Raw genomic sequence first — 24,025 nt, forward strand, 5'->3', positions numbered from 1 at the left:
AACATGGCGATGGAGGCAGCTGTGGCCGCTATCTGACCACAGTGAAAGTGAACTTGTGTACTAATCGGAAATCAGCGTCTCTATTATATGGAAAAATACGCATGTCCACATCACTTTGTTAGAAATATACCCTGCTCCTATATTCACTAGCCAGTCTATTAGATCTAATTTTACAACTATTAGATCTTATAGTTGTAGTTACAGACTGTAGCCCATCTGCTGCAATGCTCATTTTGTTAGCTGTGCATGGTCTAGAGGCCCTAAATGTATTTCCAATAAATAAACGTTTTTATAACAACTACTTATATATAACTGATGACTTGGTGAGAATAGTGGCATACTGCACTAGAACACATTTAAATAGTACAGTTGCCAAACACAATGATCTCGTCTGCTGTATAAATACGTATAGTAATGTCTACTAATAGCTGAAGACAAAAGGTGAGTCACTACCTTAGTACTTAGACATTGGTTAGATTTTGAAGTTTTGTTTTCTAGTGCTTAAGTGTTTTTAAAAGTAGTTCTTTTCTTGTACAATGTCAGTCACAGTTCACATATTAGTCAAACATGGCATATTTTGGACATGCAGTCATCAGATATTTAGAGAAAATATGGATTTTGCTACCTTTTCCCAATCCAGAAGACATTTGAACTGTTGGTTTCCATCTTTTATAATGACCTCTCCAATAGTTTTAGTATCAATAATCTTGCATAACTAAGAGTAAACATGATTTGAATGTTACTTAAATGTTCTTATGAACATGAGTTATATAAAGACATGCATGACAAAGCTGTGTCCCCCCCCCCCCCCCCATGTTGAAGGAGCAGAGCTATTTCTGCAGGATTCAGTGAAGCTGCAGTGTAATGGTAAATTTCTAATCATAGAGCATGTGCAATTCTAAAAGTTGGGGAACAATTTTAATAAGGTCTAGCTTCAAAACAGTGAGCCTATTAAAAGCACACGGACACAAACATCCGTACAAAGGTATTCTATTACAAATTTATTTTGAGTACGAAAAAAAAGTGACAACATATCAAAACATTACACACAAGTGGCACTGTTCTGAGACACATCTTCATTTAGCACCTGTATGTTCTGATTACATCTATATATTTTCATACAAAAATGGTTATGTTTGTTGGCCTACAGAAAACAAGTAGAAAGGTGAAATATGAGGATTATAAAACCAGCCCATATTACCCTGCACAAGCACCAGTTTTGGTATCAACTCTTCCTCTCTGAGTACCTGGAGTACCTGTACCATGATTTTAGCCCGCTAACATATTAGGATGTGTCTGGAAGTGGACGTTTGGGCTTTTTTTTTTTTTTTTTTTTTTTTTTTTTTTTTGATGATTATACTGGACCTAAATGAAATCAACTTCAGTCCACAACCCCATAGAAAATGACAATAGTAAATAAATGTTCATCACCCTGTTTTCACATTTAATGTCACTAATTACAGCAATTTAATTTTGCAAAGGAATATTAGATCTTTGCCCTATTTTGGAGGAGCATGTCTACAAGGATTTCTGCTTACTAATGTCACTTCATAGCTGCCTCATCAAACACATCCATTATCCTTTGCAAACTTGGTCATTTTTTTCTTTTTAGAAAACTAATTGTTTAACATATTTTCCCAAAATGACTAGTTTTCATTTAATTATTTTTGTGAAAGCCCAATAGTGTCCCAATGGAAAAGATGATTTTATATTTTCCAATCAATATAAAGTATGCAGGTTGTGTAGAAACTGATGAACCCAAACAAATTCTGAGATCAAAAGAACTAACATTTGGCAGTATGTCTTTTGCCAAGACAAATATTATCAGAGCGCAGAAGGGGCCCTCAAAAATTTTCCTATGTAAATGGCAGTATCATGCACCCTGCATGATGAGTAAAATATTTACAGAAAAAAGTCAAGAAATATTTGGTGAAGGAAACACTTTTTAACAGTACGATTAGGGAGGCAAAACCCTGTTGCATTTTATGTCAGCGAGACCAAATCCATCTTACATTGTTGTGCTAAATGGGAACTGTGCAAGACTTCTAGCATTATACAGAAACCCTGTTCCTACTAGCAGATAGACACCAACTCTAAAGAGCTATCCTGCATTGATACCAAATGTTATATCTCAGTCACACACTGAGTGCGGCTCAGTTATTATATGATTAAAACTCACGTGTTTCTCATTCACTAATTTGTTCATTCACTCTCTAGGTCATTCATCCTGCAGACACAATCCCAGCATAACCTTCACTACATAACATCCACAAAGAATTCACTGGGGTTACCCATAGCCAGGTGGAAAGACTGCCTGGAGGCAGTGAGCTCAGGTGGGACTGATCCCAGATCACGAGTAGGAGGAGCTCCAGGAGGCCCTCCAGGGTTGCTTGGGGGAGGCAGGCCAGGGTGAAGTGGCGTGTTGGGGGCCTGAGGATGGGCTGCACCCAGTGTTGGATGTGGATGTGGGTGTTGTGGCACCATCATCACCATCATAGGGTTGTAGGGAATGGGAATGCCAGGTGGATAAGGAGCAAGGTGAGGGGGCGGAGCCCGGTGATGCGAGCGCTGACTGGCATGGCTGTGCTCGCTGGGCGTGGCCGAGCCATGGTCCCGTCTTAGGCTGCTGCGCACAGAATATTCAGACTCGCTGCCACTGCCTGAGCGAGAGTCCGCCCCGCCCCCGTTCGGAGATTTGTCATCACGCATACTGCCACCCACCGTGCTGCTAGCTCCACTCTTACTGCCCCGCCTCCTCTCGCCTTCACTCCGAGTAGAGCCACTGCTCCGACTCCCTGAGACGCACACACAAGGAGGAAAAGGAGCAGCGATTAAGACCTAACTTAAAAAAAAAAAAAATCCTACAAAGGAAACCCACACCTCTTACCTAAGCTACATTAACCAGTCTAGTAATACTTATCAGAAAGTTACAACACATAAGCAATGATGTTAAATGAGTCAATATCACCACTAAAGTGGTGAATTTATGACTGAATACACCAGAATCCTCCAATGCTGGGGGACCAAAGCACTATATAGCTCCGTGTTTATTCTGCTCTAACACCATTGAACTCATCAGGTAATTATCTCAAGGCCTTGGTTAGCTGAATCAGGTGTGCTGGAGTAGGTGAACTGTGCATCAGTGCAGGAGCAGGGCCTTACCCTCACTGTGCTGGCTGCCAGTGCTTCCTGGGGCATAGCTGTAGCTGGAGAGCTCATGGTAGGGTGGAGGCTGGCTAGAATACGGGTGGGGGTACTGGTATGGGAAAGAGTGTAGCAGAGGCCATGGTGTTGCCCCAGGTAACGGCAGAGGGGCTAGTGTGTCCTGGTCAGAAGCACCACTGGAGCCGTCATTATCATTGAGGGACAGGTTGGCCATGTCTGACATTGAGAAAAATAAATCTCTATGAATACACACATTATTGTGGTAATTACCTATTTTCCTTCTCTATGATCTCATTTAGGTGTTTCATATAACAGTTCAAACTGAAAACAGTAAATCCAGTAAATCACCGTTATCTGATAAAAGCCAAGAGGGAAGCAAGCTTGTGGCACTCACAGTTCTCACAGTCACTGAAGTCTCCAAAGATGTAGTAGCACTGCTCAGAGAAAGTGATCTTATTGACGGTGTGTCTGATGAAGCCGGCCTTCAGCAGATTACTAGCGTACTTACGAGCCTCCCGGCGATCCTGAAAGCCCTCAATGTGGTGATAGAGCCATTCAACCACATCTGACCCTGTACAAATTCATACATACACACACAATATAATCATGAGATTCAGATCAATTTGAGTATAAACATAGCCAATCAATGTACAGATTATCATTAGAACACATATGCTGTTGAGCCATTATTACAATTGTCCAATTTTGTCTAGTATTTAATCTGTATGGAATATATTTTTTGGTGAATGGACAAGTTACCAACCACAAACATTCATGAGAATTAGGGGTGCAATAAATAATCTACATAGTCAATTAAAACAAATGACCAAGTTATCTACCAACAAATTAAACTGTTGTTTAGTTGGTGACATTGCATGTTAAATGTGCCCTAAGCATACACTTATGTTGTGTTTTCTCATTGTCATGGTGACATTGATGGCTATAGAATGTGGCACTGCCGAGTTGGAGACCACCAGGGAATTTCATTTTTTCTAAATTGTAAAAGATTCTTCAGCTCCTGTCTATGCGTGCATTCCCAATATGGGCTGCATCCAAATTAATTCAGCAAGCAACTGCCCCCACTGTCCTAACCAACACGTTGACAAGCAGGTCAAGGATGACACCACTGTGCATTGTTGTTGGTGAAGGGTTTCAAGAAATGATAAGGCAGGTTAACCTTGAATGCACCCTTCTGTCCAGAACTCATTCCATTCACTTGGTGGAAAACAGTTATTGATTATTCGTCCCTATAGTCGACAGATTATTCTACCACTAAAACAGCCATCAGTTGCAACCCTTATTACAAATGCTGAAAGCCTAATTTCAAATGCCTTACCCAAGAAGGCATTAGGGATGGTGATCTTGAGCCACATCCTATCTCTGACCTCTAGGCCTGACTCAGGAGAGGCCATAGCCTTTGCCACTGATGCCATATCAGAATGAAGGGACAGGTTAAATTCATCAAAACCTGGAGGAAAGGAGGAAGGGTGATGCTGAGAGAGATGATAAGGTTCGTATGTTCAGAATGCACTGATCTAATAAAATATGACAGTCTGGTCATATCACCACAAAACTGATAAACGTCATCCTGCATTGTAACCCAGCAACAGTGAGAGACATATGACAACACTGTCATAAAGAATAAGACCCACTGAGATGTGTGAAGGCTATCCAGTTATGTGGGTAAAAGGTGAGAACACAAAATCAGACAAAGGGCATATACATACGTTCAGTCTCAGTAACAGAGGAGCTGGAGGTAATGGTACTGCCTGGATAAGCCGGGTAGGCCCCCGTCATAGCCACTGAATGGCTGACCCAAGCTGCAGGATCTATAGGTCGGATGGGCTCATCTGATAGAGGGAGTATAATAGTAGTCATAAACATGAGAAGCATCTCTGGAGTCTTTTCTGGAAAGTACTAATTTGTTAATTCAGAAAACAAATGTCTGTTAAAGGTTAATAGTTTGTGACAGTTAATAAAATCTACATTTAAACAAAGATGATGAGCTCCTTATGAATAGGGTTGCACTGACAGCATCAGCAGTACTTGGGATCAGACCATTATTGCACTTTAAAAAGACCCACGGAAGATATTAAACTTAAACCAGATAAGCCTCATTCATGGGTGCTGATGGAACGGTACGTTTTATGTTTTCTTTCAGAATGAAAAATAAATTATAGACTTGAATACAAACAACTAGCTTTGTGGACAGAAAAAATGGGTAGATTTACTGCAAAAACAACCACAAAACAATGACTACTCTCAAGATTTCCTGTAGCTAATGGCAGTGTACCCAGATATAATGCCTGTTTTTATAAGTTTTAATAAGAATTAACTCATTATTCTACAAGACACTGTTCTGGACTAAACTACTCATTCATCATCTAGTATAATACAAAATAGGAAAAATTAAATTAAATTAAAAAAAAAATTTTTAATCAATACAAACAAAAAATTCCACCCATACAGACTAAAGCAATTTCTGTACTGGACGGACAAACAACAACAACAACAACTCAATGCAACATTCATGATTTGATCTGAATGTGGTGCAGTGTAATTTGCTAGTCTGCTTCTGAACTTGAAGCCACTCACTGCGTGGAAGTGTGAAGTAGCCTTGAGGTGAGGGGTCCCAGCATTTAGCCACTGTCAGCGTGATGGGTCTGAAACACATGCACGGACACACTGTAACTGACATTACACAAACATCCGCATGTTCTCTTTTCGTCTCCACACACCCACCACTACTCACCCTGGTTTGTGCACAATGTCCCGCAGAACTCTGACTGCATCATCGTTGCTCATGTTCTCAAAATTAATATCATTCACCTGTGGATAAAGGGCTGAATTATACCATTTTACATGTAAAGAGTACCAACTATTAAATATTTCACCAGATGGAATATTTGATCACTTTAATACTTTAATTAGCTATTCAATCCAGAAAAATTGCAGCAGTAATTTGATTCTAGACCCATTGTCTGGCTATAACTGCAACTCAAAGGATCATAAATCCTGTTCCTAAGAGACAAGTGGGCGACATTTGAAGAATCAACACCACTCGTCTAAACCTACTCTTCCTTTGTGTGCAAAACTGAAATTCAAGATGCACATTGTAACGTAATGCTATGGTCTGGTAAAGCAATGAGCAAATAAGGGCTCAGTTAGTGGTGGGTAATTTACACATCTGGTCACTCCCATACCTGTTCTGCCAATACTTAATGCCTCTCCTTCCCTTTCTCTCGCTCACACGCACGCACACACCTGCAGCAGCATGTCCCCAGGTTCAATGCGCCCATCAGCAGCCACTGCTCCTCCCTTCATGATGGAGCCAATGTAGATACCTCCATCCCCACGTTCATTGCTCTGGCCCACGATACTAATGCCCAGGAAATTATACTTCTCTATTGGATGGACAGACACACATTCCAGATACAGAGTCAAGGATCTCAAAGGAAAGCACTGAGACTTTTTAAAAATACAAAAATAACTCTGAAGAGGAATGACTGCAGGATGCACAGGAACCACATTTACGATGGGAGGAAATCCCATGACTTCTAACAGACTGAAACTAACTCACCCATGTTGAGTGTGACTGTGATGATGTTTAGTGACATAGTGGAGTCTGTGACACTACTGAAAGATGATGCCTGCAAGAGAGTATACAAAAAATTAGGATAACTGATAAATAAAAAAATGTTCAATCCAGCTTCAGAAATGTGCAGTACCCTCTCAAGCCTTGGGGGGCGCTGTTTCCTACGCCTACGATGCCGCTTCAGCAGTCTGGAAGCAGTGCTCTGTTCAGTAGAACTACTGAACCTGCAAAAACAAACTCAGCATCAGATACAAGTCAGAATTTCACACAGATATACTTTAAACTATGATTTTTTTAGTGTCAGTTTTACAGAAGGTAACTAAGCATGATTCACTGAATAGAGATGTATAATATTTTCTCCTGCCGGGGAGGGCAGTGGTTTTGAGCATTACGTGGTCTGATTCTAACCTGCTCATGGTGTCGTCGTCATCCGAGTCGCAGAAGCTGGTGGTGTCCAGCTCACTGCTCATTACTGTGGTGGCACTCTCATAACCAGCCAAGTGCCTCTCCATGCGGGACTGACCATTCATACGAGACCCTAGAGAGAGGGAGAGAGCACGGAAGAGAGAGCATGGGAGCGATGGGGGAAGGGGGGTTTAATCCTCTTCCAATGTTCTGATCAAAAGATTCATTAAGAGCATTAGAAGTTATATTCTTCATTAGAAAAGTGTTCTGCATCCCTGTGTATCTGAGTGTCATGGTGCAATATTCCCACCATGGGGCTCCATGCTTTCTCTGTGCCGAGGCCTCTCTCTTCGGAAGGAGACCACAGACTCCGTCTCTGTCTGCTCATCCAGCGTTTCCACACTGCCGGCAGCGTTAGGACTAGGGCACCAGAGACACGTACACAAAGATGAAGAGTTTCATTCCTTTTGCTTCATTCCAGTGGGTCTGTGCAAGATTGAACACCACATCCTCTGAACAACGATGAAAGCTATTTCTAAATCTGTGTCTCATCAGAAAAACACTGGCAACATTGTTAATGGCATATAGAGCAGTATCTGCTGTAGATCTGTGTGAGTCAAGCTTCTGGTTTTGATGCAGAAGGCCAGTGCTTTAAGACAGTGTGCTGTCTGTACTGCTGTTGTCGTGAGCTTGAGCAAGGAACACCTCCAGCTGAGGCAGTGTTTCCTCACATCTGTAGGTATGCGCTCCCACTTCACACAAAAACATCTGATTTCAGTCTCTGTCTAAGCAGCAGCTCTAGTAGGCCAAACCACGAGCAGTGGTGGATGACTGAACCAAATGTGCGTAACCATTGCTGCCTCACGGACACACTGATCGCCACCATTCACCACTGGCAATGTTTCAAGAACTCGATTTAAGAACTATGAACAGAAAACGTTCCAGGAGAGTATGAAAGAAGGCATACTGGAATGAGGGTGGTCTGGAGTCACCAATTCCCCCAGTCCTCTCCACTGGAGGGGGGGGAAGTGGGGGAGGCGGAGGGGAGGGCTGAGCATGGACCTCCACTGGAGGAGGAGCAGGTTCTGCTGCAGGAACATCTGAGGACACCAGCTTCAACAGAGGAATTGTGGAAAAAGAAAACAAACAAAAGGAAGAAACTACATGAGTTCCTACAAAACTCACAAAGTAAAACTTTGCTTTGATTATAGCAGTCATGACTTTTGCAGCCACTAACTGGGTTGTAAGAGATTTAAACCTGACAGGCTATGGCAGATTAAAATGGCAGTTACAGCTGTTAGATGAGTCACAAGTACATAACTGTTTTATATTCACAGGATCTTATCTCCTTACTGTTGTCTGCCTGGACAAATCTTGCTCAGAAATCAAGTTATTAAGTGATTTGTATGACCCTTCAAGTGATGTATATGATTTCATATTTTGTTTTGCCTTCGCCTCGTCATATTTACATGATTAAATACACTTTCAGAATTGGACTGTTTGCCAAAAGGGCACAGTGGTTGAAAGGATTATATACTATTCAGATTTCAAGGAAAAGATCAAACAACCTGATGATTTTGAAAGAAATGTCACATTCATCAGTCCAACTCAAGTCTACACTTCCATGGAAGAGTGAAAAACAGCACCCATGGTACCCCAGGTGACAAATATGCAGTGTCTCCAAATTACTTAACTTACATTTAAAGCCCTACCAGCACAAAGGCACTCCTATTCACTTCTGCCTGAGGCAGTTAACCCCAATTAAAACCACATACCTTTACCAACTACACTTACTAAAACTATTTTAACAATGTAATCAAACATCAGCATTTATGTATTTGCCAATCTTACTAACCACACTTTTCCTAGATGAGCTAGGTCAAAGATGTTTAGTATATCAGCATGGAGAATTGGACTGAGCACCTTTAAAAGAACAGGTATATGGGTAAACGCTGCACGCAGTATACCCGTCTCCCTCTCCTCTTCCTAGCTATAATGGATGCTTTGCTATTGTGCACCGCAGAAAGGTTTACCAACCCCAATACTGGTGTAGTGTTTCCATCCCAGTGGGACTAATTTCGTCCAGTCCTTTTGACTTAAGAACCCATGTCTAACTGGAAGCTTTTAGTTAAGGCTGGATTTCAGGCTTCAGGTGAAAAGGTGACACACACACTTAAAGATCTCTAAGGATAGAATAAGACACTAAGCAAATGTAGGTCAAATGGGGAGTCTGTACTATTGCCTTACTGTATGATAGATGCTTTCTGAGGACTGCTCAGACAGAATGCTCGTACAAGGGTTTGACTTTCTAGTGTCATTATTTGGGGCACTTTTAAATGAGACACACTCACAATTTAAGAACTCACAAGCAAGAAGAAATAAAAATGAAGGAATACAAGCACATACCCAGGACACCACACGTCCGTTGAAGCAGGGCAGCTTGGCACCGTCATCAGAAATTTCCTCCTTTACCACTCTGGAAAGATTATTAAATTGGGTTATTAAATCAGATTGCACCTAGCCTCAGCCTCCATGCAACCTCAACCGGACACACAGCAGATAACCGTGAGCAGACTGAAATACACCACCTCCACTCAAACAAGCAAAAATGGATGGCTGGCAGGCTGGCCGGCCTTAAAAGGCATGCCAAGATTTTAATTTGCTAATGTTAATGATGGCTATTATTATGGCTATTTTTAATCTAGCTAACTGCATGTTCTGCTTTACCCAGGGTAAAAATAAATAAATAAAAAAAATAAAATTTAAAAAAAAAAATCTATGCCTCAGGGCTTGAACAAAAGCCTCTATTAGCAAAATAACAGGCATATTTATCAGCTATGCATCATAAAAGATCAGTATTTTAACATCAGTCATATCTAACATGTCAGTAAACACCTTTTAATTTTCTAAATATCTTATGTTCTCTCAGGTCATAATAGAATGTATGAGGTGTCATCAACTGAGGGGCGTATTCTGACAGAAAGGTGGACTGAATTGCAAAACAATCTGCAACATGGCTGCATTTATTAGCGAATCTGCAAACCCAGGAATGAAGCAGGTTATCTGCATCAGTTAAAGGCAGTTGGACTCAACAGCGATTCATCCAATTACCATGGCCATTAGTGTGGGACATTGGACATTGATAAGTCCAATGGCCAGGAATTGGGTTCTTACATGCACATGTACCTTAAGGCATAGCCCTTGATTGGGCATACCAAGGCAAGGTAAGGGTTGTTGGTACAATTAAAGTAATAAGGATACCAATGGATATTCTGATTTTATATTGACAGATTTGTGCAAATATTTGCATATTATTACAACTTTTATTTGGAAAACTATAAATTAGCTAGGCCTGCTTTGTTTGTAGCTAGCTAAGCAAAACTGCAACTCAGCAATGCAATATAATTGTGCAGGTAAAACAACCTTTCCTCTGATGTTACCATTAAAAAAATAAGTCATTTTTACCACCAAAAGTAGCAAACAATATTTATGAAAATGACTTATTTTTTACAGTTTATCTATAAAGTGCAGAACACATGAGAAGATGAATCAAATTGCTTTGTAATCCCCAAATGAACCAGTTTATGTTCCACAGAGCAGGTTCCCCACCTGGAGGCGTCTATGTAGAATATATGAAGCCTCCAGGCCACTAGGTGTCAATAATGTCAAGAAGAGTCATTGGAAAAATTACTTATTGCTCCTTTAAATCTGACATAAAATATAAATTCTTGTGTTCATTGCAATCTTTAAAATGTTCCTGTTCCAAGTGTAACTTCCAAAACTGTAAATGTTGATGAACTGTCTAAATCTCTTGGCTAGCCAACACTGCCATTTCTCTAGATTTTGGTGGTCTGTAAAAAAAAAAAAAGCCCCAAATTCTTGCTGAATCTATTTGTACAGTCAACTGCACAACAGCACTTTCCTATTTTAGATGTTTTAGTGCCATTCACACTGAACATTAATGCTGCCACTCAGTGGGTGTAACCACAGTGAGTCCTACCAACAATGATGTCATATGCCTGCCCTCTATAGAAAGCTTTCATGAATGACTATATACCCATTGCTTAAATGCGGATAACCTAGAGACGCAGTGGAATTCATATTTTGCATTTATTGTTAGCTGTGGATATAACTATCAACTGCAAAGCATAAAGTGGCCTAATATTTTGGAATGGCACACAGCAGATTAGCTAGCAGGATACTAGGAACCTGTGCATTTTTCTCAGCAATTAAATATAGAAGTCCATTCAAATGCTTCCTTCAGGTATTTCCAAGCATCTCAGATGACACAGTCTACTGTTCACACTTGTGTAAAAAATGCTGTGCAGTAGCTGAGGTCTGTGAATCCAGCATAACCGCTGAGATTAGCCTGCAATGAGCCTGACCAGCCTGGTCAGTTACTACAAAATCACACCCAAGCAAGAACACCATGTACAAATAGGAAACAGTAAAGGTGTGATGGTGGTACTTATCATCTTTAAGTAACAACTTAAAACAAATTGAAAATGTGTCTTCAAATCTCTAAAAAACATTTCACTCAGAGAGAGCGCTCATCTACTCCTGATCCTATTCCAACGAACTTGACACAACCTGACACTATTTCACACAGTACTACTCTGCCCTCCAACACTGCCATACCTAAGGACTGCTTGCTGAAATTGGATAATCGCATTTACAAACTTGCTAAGAACCATCATTTGGAATGGAGAAACAACCCCAAATCCTTGCAAAAACAGACACGTGGGGAGGGAGGGTGAACCATGCAAATGCACACATCCATGTAATGTATTTTCTTAACATCTTACAATATACAGACACATAAATAATGCACAAATCAGATTTCTCCTCTGATGGTAGTGACAAGAAGCACTTGTAGTCAAAGACCTCAGTGATTGCAGGACAAAACATTAAAAAGTAAGAGGTGGTTACAGCATATTGAGACTTAAAAACAGGCGGGACACGAAAAAGATATCACTAAACAAAGAGAGAGAAGTGAATGGGCAGAGGAAATCTGATAGAGAAAAGAATCATTGTATCCTGATTCTGCTCAAGTCCAAGGCTACAGAGTTAAGGGTATTACATTAAGAACAAGACAAGATGTGAATGTCAACCCTCAGTAACCTACCTCTTTATACACACACACACACACACACACACACACACACACACACACACACACACACACACACACACACACACACACACACACACACAGAGAGTAAAACTCTCTCTCTGCCCCTCTCATGTTGATTCTGCCCAGACACCCAGCAAATGGCTTCTTTCCAACCCTTCTTACACCCCCCCCCCCCCAACCATTCGCTGCTACCACACACAGACAGGCTGACAGCTGGCTCCACCACAGCAAATCAAAACAGCAGCATCAGAGAGAACTTACTTCCCGCTCCCCTCCACCACCATATCACCTTACAACCCGCCTATGCATTTCTGCACTTTAACAATAACACACACACACACACACACCAGGTCCACCATATTCAGTACCCCATACACATCAACGGAAAATGTAAACGAATTAATTTGTTTGTCTGTTTTTTTGTTTTTGTTTTTTTACCTTTATTTACGTTTCACATGGTGGTTATTTCCATTACATGTATATGCTTAATACATACATGTTGGTCAAAACGCATTTCTCATAAAAGACATGTTAAGCTAACAGTTCGTAGTGTCTTCAGAATAAAATGTATACAACATCCTCTCTTCTAGCTAACTTTACCATAAACATTTAATTGGAGTATGGATGAAGTTACATTGTCTTTTTATACAAGACTAGCCCGCATTCAGACCGTGTGTTCCTCGTGTAAGATCATGGACAAGGCCAGGAATAAAAGACGAGCAAGGCAGCGACTCTGAGAAACCTTTGGCATGTATCCAAAAGAGAAAGGAAAGGAGTATTCACAAACTGACAGATATTATGGGACTTGAGACGAGTAGACAGAATGGCTAGAGCTTTTCGAAAAATAACATTTTGTAGATTCAATGCGATTAGCTGAAGTTGTCCATTCACAAAATGGTCTTTCCGATCCAGATTTTGGATTCGGCCGTACCATCCCTCTTATCGCGACAGACATCATATCTGATAAGTTGCAGACTTTGGTGCGCCTGACATTTAACTGCGAAAAATACGGCCAGTCTGGATTTAACGTAATTATATCTATCTGCTAGCTATTTCATGTGGATTCGCAGCCCAACTGCCCTGCTAAGAAATTCTAGCTACTTATTTTCTAACAAGCGGTCTCAGAAATATCCTGATACGTTGATACCTTCAAACAATGCTCTATAAACCTTGGTAGCCTCAGCGTTGACCCGTTAAACTGTCAACTATTACTTCATACAACATCCATCTGTCCCACCAACAAGTCACAATCAGCAAATATGTATGACAATACGAGAAGCAAACTTTGCATTTTCATTGTACTTCGTGGTCATTTTGTAGCTTGCTACGCTTCTCACTATCGTCCACATCATTTGCATCGCAGCCCAGCCTTGCTGTATCACGAGCCCCCACTCACCCGAAGTCCTGGTCCATAGACTTGAAGAAGAATTTGTAGTTTGGCTTGTTCAAGACTTGTTTGAAATCCAGCAAAGTGATTTTCTCAGCCGGTATGGGAATCTTCACCAAATACGGCGTCTCCTCTTCGTCAATGTGATAAATTATTTTGGTTTCCGCCATTTCTCCAACTACTTTTCCCTTGTTCCACAGACGTAAGGAAGAGGTAGCTAACTGGCTAACGTTAGCTAGCTAGCTAACAAGAGGGGGTCGACTAGCAGACTACCAAGCAAGTGTTGTCTGGCCAATGTTTTAACGAGTCAAAACAAAGACCCTAAATTTCTAGCTGCCTTGTTTGTTTCTTTCAATCCCACGCACATAGGGTTTTCTTGGTTAACGCTTTCGAATGGGTTAAAACGCCCGCCTACATTCACACGGCCAGCTCCGGCCAGCGACCCAACAACAACACGGGGGGATTTCAAAACTTTTCTCCAGTGAAGGCCAACGCGGCGCGTGACGTAAAGCAGGCACCCCATGCACGCGCTCCCTACGTACCCCAGTCTCGCGTCCCAGCTCGGAATGGGCCACGTGAAGAGGAGGTTACACCGGATTAAGTGCCGTTGCGTGAAATGATGCCATGTTCACCTTTTAATTCTTAGAAGTTCGTTGCGTTGCGTCTCGGTAGCTATGAAGCCTCGGTAAATTTTCTCCTCGATTTCCATTTTTAAAGTATAAATTCAAAATATTTATTGTTTTAAAACCTCGAGTTTTGTGACGGTTTGGTTGTATTCCTAAATGAGTATTCCTAAATGCGCGCACACACACACCCACCCATCCTTGAACGGTCACTTGAGGAATTTTCCTTTCTGGCTTTAGTATAGTCAGAACGCTATTTTAGCTGATTTCAGCGATCTGGCAAATGCCTTAAGCATCCGATTTTGTCCTTAAGGTATTCTACCATCACAAAGGCTGTAAGGTTCTTGCTAAGGGAAAGTCATTTCCATATGTAATGAGTTGTAAGTGGTTTCTATATAAAATGGCCACTGCAATTCCTCTTTTCTTGCAGGTCTTAATTGTTCTCAATTAATGTATCAGTGTTTAAAAAGCTAATTATTTAATTAGTTGTTCTCTTATGGAGTCAGTTATTCTCTTATGGAAGTAGTTTCAGCAAAGTTACTACAAAAATAGGAATGTTACAAACACTAAAATATTTTTGAACTTAGCTGTCTAGCTACTAAATTATTTTTTCATTATCAACTAAAGGCATCACTTAATAGCATGTGATTCAATTTGTTCATAATATAAGTAGCCTATCTGTGATGAAGCTTGGTAGGAAAAACTTTCTTTTTTTTAACTTCCTGTTGTAATGTTAATCTATCAGTTCTGTTGAAAAATATATTCCAACAAGTGTTGTGTTCTGCCCTGGAGGGATAACTCTGATCATTTTGTGGTTTCTCTGTTGTGATATACTTGATTTACCTCATTGGCTCATTTTCAAACTACTGAGGAGTTGAAATGCTAATCTGTGCACTGATGTGGATTTCCTAGACTGAGAATGGGAAAAAACCACTCCAAGTAATAAATATAAAATTAAATGTATAGTATAGAACAGTATAGCATAGTATAATGTGTGACAGTTCTTTTAATAAACACTAGAGGGTCACCCTGCAATGCATTTTCTTTTGTGACTGGCACTGATTTTGTTTTCGTTCTTTTTTTACCTTTACACTGTCCTTGGGTGGCCTCTGATCATAGAATTCTTGTTTATATCTATTTTGTTTTGTTTTCAAAAATAGTAGCTTATGGAATTCCCATAGAATTTTTGAGAAAAGGCATTGTATTTTTAGCAAGGTTTAGACTAGGAGTGCCCAAATCCAATCCATGAAGTCTAGAATTCAGCACATTTTGGTGTCTTCCCTGATCAAATACACCTAATTAAGTATGCATGTTGCCAGATCTCCTTTTCCAGATGGTCTTCTTGTGGAATTCTGTCTTTTTTTTTTTTTTTTGGCAGAACTAAGGGATATGCTTTTCATGGGTTTTATATGTATAGTTTTATCTAAAACATAATGATTGTCAAGAGTTATACATCCATCTCATCCTGTATATGTGTCCCCATCCTATATTAAGAAAACAAATTGTTTTATATTTAAATTTATTTAAAGCAAAAAAGATAACATCTGTAAAGCTCAGCTTGTCAAACAGTACAAAATGGGAGGGCTGAAGGTTTTGAACTTTGAATCATTACTAGAGACATGTAGAATTAACTGTCTTAAATCCTGCCTAAGAGAGAGCACTTCTACTATATGTGGATCCATATAACAAACAGCATATTTAATAAGTATGGGGTACTCAATGCTTTTATTAAGCTCTGATTAAGATGTAAAATCCCAATAAAGCTATCTAAGTTTCATCTGCAAGTTCTACATTCTGGAACAATACCTTGATACACAATTTTTCTCCTCTGAATACTGTGCTCTGGAATAATAGCTGGACCAATATTAAAAGGAATAATTTTTTTAAGCCAATTTGGTTTGGACATAAGGTACATTTGTTTGTGACATATTGGATAAATATGATTAATAAGGTGACCTCTTGTCTATTATTGATTTTCAATTCAATATTTACAGTAGAGAATTTGCAAGAATACGTAAAGCTATTCCTCCTCCCTTGCTTCGACTAATAAAAGCAATTAAACAACATTCAAATATATCTTCATCTCTCCCTAAACTGCAAACTGATGGTCTGGTGTTAATCAGCTAATGTAACAACTCATGGATAAGAAGTGCTATAAATGAAATTTTATTTCCAGGGTTGCTGAATGTGTAGAATAAGATTGCTAGCTGATATTTGTATGGGTTTTTGTTTTTCCTGTACCCTGGTATGTTTTATGTGTTCTTTCTTTTTTCCTTAAGAGTTGCTACCCTTATTTTGTATGTGTTTGTGTTTACACAAAAGAAACAAACACAAATTTTATTAAACCTATCAGAGATTTACCAGTGTCAGTGTGTTAGTGATCTGATCTAAACCGTCTCTCTCCCTTTATATATATATATATATATATACATATATATATATATATATATATATATATATATATATATATATAGAGAGAGAGAGAGAGAGAGAGAGAGAGAGAGAGAGAGAGAGAGAGAGAGAGTCGGGGAGTATCCGAAGTAACATGAAAAGCTTGAGAAATACCAAGGCCTGAGAAAACATCTAGAAAGGATGTGGAAGGTGGAGGCAACAGTGTGGTAATCAGAGCACTTGGGGCTGTAACCCCAAAACTGGGAGAGTGGCTCCAGCTGATCCCAGGAACGACTTCCGAGATCTCCGATCAGAAGAGTGCAGTCCAAAGAACAGCTAAGATACTACACAGGACCCTCAAGCTCCCAGAGCTCTGGTAGAGGACCCGAGCTTGAAGGAAAAAGTCCGGAAAAGGGCGAGTAGGGAGATTACCAGTTTTGGTTCAAAACACAGCAAGGATATGAGCAGGCAACAGCTTTGTTGTTTGATTTTGTCATTCAGAATATTAGTATTTTCCCCCATGTTAAATTATTCTATGATATACTTCCTCAGAATGTGGACTGCTGCGATATGCAGTTTGCAGCCACAATTTGTGAGACACAGATCTGCTTCCAGACTGATTCCAAATCTAAAAAATAGATAATGTATTTTAATAGAAAAGTCTAAACAAAAGTTAAAAGATGACCAATTTCAAAAATACATCCTGAGATACTGAGTTTAACTCAGTATAATAATTGCGTGAATAATGAACAAACACAAAAACAAATGACCATGTCCTAAATCTAATAGTCTTACATATGAAGGTATCTGAATAAAAAGAGTTTTGCCTAACACCATCAGTCTGAATTGTTATGAATATATACATACATACACATATATACATGCATTTGTTTTATATCTATATATATATATATATATATATATATATATATATATATATATATATATATATACACATATACACACACACACACTATATATATATATATATATACACACACACACATACATACACACATACATTTTATATATACACACACACATATATACATGCATTTGTTTATATATATATATATACATATATACACACACACATACATACACACACATACATTTTATATATACACACACACACACAGCGGGTGAAATATGTATTAACATGTCACCAATTTTCTAAGTAAATATTTTTCTAAAGGTGCTATTGACATGAAATTCTCACCAGATAACGGTAACAACCCATTCAGTCCACACATGCAATGAAATCAAACCATTGATGTCCCTAAATTATGTGTAATAATGAGAAATGACACAGAGAAAAAGTATTGAACATGTTTACTGAAATTTATTTAATACTTTGTACAAAAGCCTTTGTTGGTGATGACAGCTTCAAGATAGCTCCTGTATGGAAAAACTAGTCGCATGCATTGCTCAGGTGTGATTTTGGCCCATTTTTCCACATAAACACTCTTGAAATCCTGAAGGTTCCGTGGACTCCTTCTATGAACTCTGAGCTTTAGTTCCTTCCATAGATTTTCAATTGGTTTCAGGTCAGATGATTCGCTGGGCCATTCTAGCAGCTTTATTTTCTTTCTCTGAAACCAATTGACAGTTTCCTTTGCTGTGTGTTTCATTTTCATCATCCTGGTAGATGGCAGCAGATTTTTATCAAGAATGTCTCGGTACATTTGTCCATTCATCCTTCCTTCAATTATATGAAGCGTGCCAGTGCTGTATGCGAAAATACAGCCCCACACCATGATGTTCCCATCTCCAAACTTCACTGTTGGTATGGTGTTTTTGGGGCTATATGCAGTGCCTTTTGACCTACAAATGTGATGTATATTATGGCATCCAAAGAGTTCAATTTTGGTCTCATCTGACCAGACTATATTCTCCCAGTATTTTACAGGCTTGTCTAAATGTTGTTGAGCAAACTTTAAACACACTTCAATATGCTTTTTCTTCAGCAATGGAGTCTTGCATGGGGAGCGTGCATATAAGTCATGGAGGTTGAGTGCATTACTTTTTGTTTTTTTTAAGCATTTGTACCTGCTGATTCCAGGTCTTTCTGTAGCTCTCCAGAGGTGGTCCTTGGCTCTTGGACAACTCTTCTGATAATTCTTTTCACTCCTCTGTTTGAAATCTTGCAGGGAGCACCTGGTTGTGGCCAGTTTATGGTGAAATGATGTTCTTTCCATTTACAGATTATGGCCCCAACAGTGCTCACTGGAACCTTCAGTAGTTTAGAAATTCTTCTGTAACAAATGCCATCACTATGTTTTGCAACAATAAGGTTGCAAAGTTCTTGAGAGAGCTCACTGGTTTTACCCATCACGAGATGTTTCTTGTGTGGCACCTGGGTAATGAGACACCTTTTTACAGGCCATCAGTTGAACCAGCTGATATTAATTTGCACCAAGTGGCAGGATTGCTTTCTAATTACTGATGGATTTCAGATGGTGTCATTACTTTCCATGGCTTTTTGCACCAATCTTTCTTCATGTGTTCAATAAGTTCAATACTTCAGTAAGTAAGCATGTTCAATACTTTTTCCCTGTGTCATTTCTCATTATTACACATAATTTATAGACATATATGGTTTGATTTCTTTGCATGTGTGGATTGGATGGGTTGTTACCAACATCTGGTGAGAATTTCATGTCAATAGCACCTTTATAAATATATTTACTTAGAAAATTGGTGACGTGTTCAATTCTTATTTCACCTGCTGTATATATATATACACTAGATATTTTTTCCAATTGCAGCATCATATAGGAACATAAACTCTGTGCAAAGTTACACAAAGTGGGTTCTATAACCCTATAATTTTACCTTTCATTCTTATTTAGTGAAACAAGTTTGGACCAAAAACCACACCCAACACACAGGCCAAGACAAAAAACATCCAGAAGATCACAACCAACATCTGCACACACATCAGGCTCTTTCTGTTTCTCCCCAGTACTTCAACCCTACCCTCTATGGGCTCAGGCAAGCTGGAACTCTCCCCCATCTGCTCCACCCGCAGACTGACAGTGGGTAAAATGATGAATCGGGTATCCCGAGACTCCAGAGACAGGATCACCCTCTGGGTCACTGTAGCCAGCCGGGTGGATACTGACAGAGGAAGCTGAAAAGTTACAGGTGGGAGCTGGGCTAGGATCCGGGAGTTGCAGGGGAGGGAGTGTGCATCACCACCATCCAGTGGGGTGGGATGGCGGCAAAGGGGACATGAGATGGAGGGAGGACTGTCCTGATCAGGTGGGTGGAGTGGGGAAAGCTGGATGTTATGAAGGCATTCTGTGCAGAAGACATGGAGGCATTCCAACATGCGTGGGAGCCGGAGGTCCTGGTCATACTCTTGGTAGCACACAGGGCACTCCACCTCAGGAGAATCCCCGCTGGTGGAGATAGTGTCCTGGGATGATGTGGTCCATGAGGTTGGGGCCTCTGACATGGAGGTGGACTATAGATGTGACAGCTAAGATGGTTAAATTGGGAAAAATACAACTTTTTTTTTTTTTTTTTATCAGGAACACCTGGAAAGAAAAGAACCGTTAATAGCGTAACATCTATGTGTTGTTTGTTCATTTGATGATCACTACAAATCATTGCTATGAATATACATAACAGTGGAAAACAATTTCAGTCCAGTGGTGTGTGAGTCACCAAGGAATCTTGTTAGTGGCAGACAAGCAACTGTAATAAAATGTAGCGTATATCTTTTCAGTGGAAATACAATGAGAATGGGAAAGCCAGCATGTTTGCACAAGTTTATTATATTGATCATGTCCTCTTCTGGCTGAAATAAATGTCAGGTAAGTTTTGTTTCCTAACTCTAACCACAAACTATTCATTTCCTGCTATTGGAAATGCAAATCATAGCTTTCTGTGTGTGTGTGCGTGTGTGTGTGAGAGAGAGAGAGAGAGAGAGAGAGAGAGAGAGAGAGAACATCAGAATAATTACATTCACTGGTCATAAGATTCCCAGTAACTGCCCATCTGAAAATTATATTCTCTGGAGTACTATTAGTAGTTGCATGTCTTTTGTCATATGTTTCTTTCTAAATCTCAGACCAGATTAGTAATCCCAGACCTCTATTTACACTGGCACAGCCAGGGCAACCATTACTTACAGGGGGAGCTACCTAGGTTGCAACTCCCAGCAGTACTGGGCTCAGAGGATGCTTGACATCAGTGCTATTTGTATAGTCTGAACCTAAAATTACATTAGAGTTCAGTTTCTCAAGTGTGTATTTAGACTGAATACCTAGTAATTACTGATAACATCTCATTATGTCTATGTCCTGAATGTGAATTTCTATCATCCCATAAAAAGAACAAAACTGACAAAAATGACAACAATAAATGCCCATGGAGGTAGCACTCAAGTGATTATGTCTATAGAAATCAATCTGCCAAACAATAATTTTTAGAAGTAACAGTCGTAAAGATAATGGTATGCAGGAAAAACTAAACCTTCCCTTTCTCTGAACGCAAGAGTAAAGAAGTATTTTAAACAGTTCAGTCTAATTACATCATCTGATAAGAGCCATAGGTGACTGCACTGGCAGTGTAGCACATTTTAGTGTGTGTAAAAGAAATGACAGCCACTTACCTGTGCAAAGCTGTCTGCTCCTAGTGTTGGAGTAAAGCCGTCTGACTCCTGCATTTGTAGAGATCCATCTTTATATGTGTTTAAAAGAACACACTCAGCTTGTCAATATCACTTTTGTCCAATTTCACAATTATATGTGCACATATATGTTTGGAAGTACAATTTTATTTTCTCTCTCTCTCTTCATCCCATGTCTGGTGTTGTTCTGAGGGGTGTGAGCTGGTTTCCCTGGCATTTATTACCTAGAGATGGTTTGGTTTCTAGGAGAGGGAACAGTGTGGGTTGCTTTTATATCATATTGCCTCTCCATCTTCACCATCTCTGCCTTTAAAATACAGTTTACCTCATCATTTCACAGGCTGGTGTCTGATAGTCATATAACAACTATTTTAAAACCAATAATTTTTTTTTATATTATGACTTGCAGCAAAATGTATTACTACATGAAAGAGCAAAGATATGAGGAACATTATGTTTGTTGTTTTTGCTAATCACTATAACGGCAGCCAGTAATTTTATGATTTCTTTCCAGTAGGTTGGCCATTATGAGAGCACAACAGCTGCCAAACCGTCATAGGTTATCTTTGAGTCATAAAGTGGACGTTGCACTTTTGACTCAGGTTCAGGGAAGCCTGTTTCCTTATAATTTCTTCCTTTTCCTTTCTGACTTGTTTTGAGTGTAGGATACTGGCCAAGCATGACGGCTCCTCCCTCTAGGTTTACCAAGTCAAAAAAAACAAAACAAAACTCCAGAATAAGTCCTTACAATGACAAGGTGTTACTAGTAAACTCGATACTGTTTATTTTCTTACCATCGTAGAAATAATTCTACAAGGTGTAATATTTGGATATGTTAATGCTTATTGACAATTGGGAGCTCACTTCAATTATTTTTACATTTGGCATAAATCTTGTCTGATCTCTAAGGTGCAGGGCAATTAACAGACATTTATTTCATATCAACACACATGTTAATAGTTACAATTCCTGAAAAAATGAAGTCAACATTTTTCAGATATGGAGAGAGTGTAGAGCCACGGTGGTAGTGGAAACCAAACCGGTTACATCCAGAAGTGTGCGCCAAAGACACTCCCATAAATCTGGGAATAAGAAAGGGGAACTCCGTATGGGGGAGACAATGTTTTAATTAAAAAAATCCCCATTTGTAAAAAGCATTTACAGTAAATAAGAGACATGTTTTGACAAAGATATCACATTCTGTTTGGTTCATGTAAATCCATTACCACCAAAGGGCATTTATAGTGACTCTGTTAATTAGAAAGACTTTCGGATGGTGGTGTAATATATAGGGTATGCAAGGCATATTTATCTATTATTGACCTACTTATTATTTTCTACCGCAAAAAAAAAGAAAAAAAAAAAAGACATGAACTAACATACATGCCGATGGCTTCGTCTTCAATTCCACGCAAACAAAGGATGATGTAATCCAGTAACATTTTACAGTACCATACGTTATAACAAAATCACAACCTTTGGTTGGGTTATTTGTTGATTTATATACGTAACGGTATAACACACAACTGGACGTTTAATTATAGCTCATTTTAAATTTAGACTGGTTTAAAACACATTGTTAGATAAGGTGGTGTATTAAAAATCGTGGAATGTAAATGTAGATCTAGATGATCGTAGACCTAGCACAACGTCATATCCCAATTAGAGTGGCTGTCCTATTTTAAATGTAATTTGTTGAACGTCATGTAGCCTTGAATTCTAGAAAATCTGAGTCATCACGGCGAACGTGCTAAGCCGAGTGTTTATAAACTTTGGAGTTTCGTCGCAAGGGGAGTACCTTCTACGTAGCACGTCCGCGTTCTGGACGGCCTATAAAAACAAGCGCCAGTGGTGACCGCACTTTAGATTCCTTTTCAGTGTCTAGTTCATGATAACTGGTTAATGGTACAGTATGTTGTCAGAGCTGGAGTGCGGAATATGTTATCAGCTTTACAATGTTGGCCGGCGTTGTCCTCGGCGTCTGAGGTGTCAACACAGCTTTTGCGAAAGCTGCCTACTGACGCTCGCGCACCACACGGAAGACTCTGACACCGGGCCCAGGATAGTCTGTCCGTTTTGCCGAGGCGCCACAAATTTGACAGAGGCGAGACTGAGCGATAACTTCCCAGTGGAAGAAGAGATTCTAGGACGACTTTTGACAGCAGGAGCCCTTGAGGAAAAATCGTGCGACGATGAGACTGGGGAGGGGCAAAAGACAGAGACATCTAGTCCATGTGAAAGTGGTGGTTTACCGAGGTCTAAGAAGGGACGCTTGTGGAAAAGCATGAAGAGTCTGTACACGAAAGTTACAGGACGGAGTCGGGAAAGTAAGTAGTGTTTTCCCCTGAATAACCCGGTCCTACTAGGTTTAAAACACCGTTGTAGCACACGTTTGTCGTCCAACTTGCTGTTAAAAAATGGAATAATATAGGCTTTTTAATTAAGCACTAACTGTCTGCGTTTATTTTCTTTAGGTTGTATTACTCATACGGAAATGCGAGATCTGGCACTGATGTCTTGCTATATGATGTAGCCTAAAGGAAGGAACGAACCCTTAAGTTGTCCGTCACGTCGAAGTTTTGGATTGGCTCCACTGCTGAAATGGATCATATCAAAGCACAACGTGAAGCTTCTAGTTACAAGTTTCATAACGGACTACACATCCCAAAGGCAACTGAAAATCCTG

At 39.7% G+C, this 24,025-nt stretch overlaps 3 protein-coding genes across 3 annotated transcripts; 1 reads left to right on the forward strand and 2 right to left on the reverse strand.

Moving 5' to 3' along the window:
- Positions 1 to 988: 988 nt before the first annotated feature.
- On the reverse strand, positions 989 to 13,887 carry dvl2 (dishevelled segment polarity protein 2). Its single transcript, XM_026995786.2, has 15 exons — positions 13,696 to 13,887; positions 9,572 to 9,641; positions 8,133 to 8,278; positions 7,476 to 7,585; positions 7,169 to 7,298; positions 6,894 to 6,984; positions 6,746 to 6,815; positions 6,430 to 6,569; positions 5,918 to 5,994; positions 5,761 to 5,828; positions 4,893 to 5,015; positions 4,502 to 4,633; positions 3,560 to 3,736; positions 3,163 to 3,381; positions 989 to 2,795 (listed from the first exon to the last, which is right to left on the reverse strand). The coding sequence occupies exons 1-15, from the start codon at positions 13,854 to 13,856 to the stop codon at positions 2,257 to 2,259; spliced, it is 2,253 nt and encodes a 750-aa protein (XP_026851587.1). The 5' UTR covers positions 13,857 to 13,887; the 3' UTR covers positions 989 to 2,256.
- Positions 13,888 to 19,548: 5,661 nt separating this feature from the next.
- si:ch73-335l21.2 (RING finger protein 223) lies at positions 19,549 to 20,160 on the reverse strand. Its single transcript, XM_026997002.2, has one exon. The coding sequence runs from the start codon at positions 20,158 to 20,160 to the stop codon at positions 19,549 to 19,551; it is 612 nt and encodes a 203-aa protein (XP_026852803.2).
- Positions 20,161 to 23,179: 3,019 nt separating this feature from the next.
- Positions 23,180 to 24,010, forward strand: si:ch73-335l21.4 (RING finger protein 227). The gene is made up of 2 exons (XM_026997003.2): positions 23,180 to 23,666; positions 23,814 to 24,010. Exons 1-2 carry the CDS (start codon positions 23,252 to 23,254, stop codon positions 23,870 to 23,872), a joined length of 474 nt encoding a protein of 157 aa, XP_026852804.1. The 5' UTR covers positions 23,180 to 23,251; the 3' UTR covers positions 23,873 to 24,010.
- The last annotated feature ends 15 nt before the right edge of the window (positions 24,011 to 24,025 follow it).

The sequence above is a fragment of the Electrophorus electricus genome, chromosome 19 (genome assembly GCF_013358815.1).
Source record: "Electrophorus electricus isolate fEleEle1 chromosome 19, fEleEle1.pri, whole genome shotgun sequence".
Classification (NCBI taxonomy): Eukaryota; Metazoa; Chordata; class Actinopteri; order Gymnotiformes; family Gymnotidae; genus Electrophorus; species Electrophorus electricus.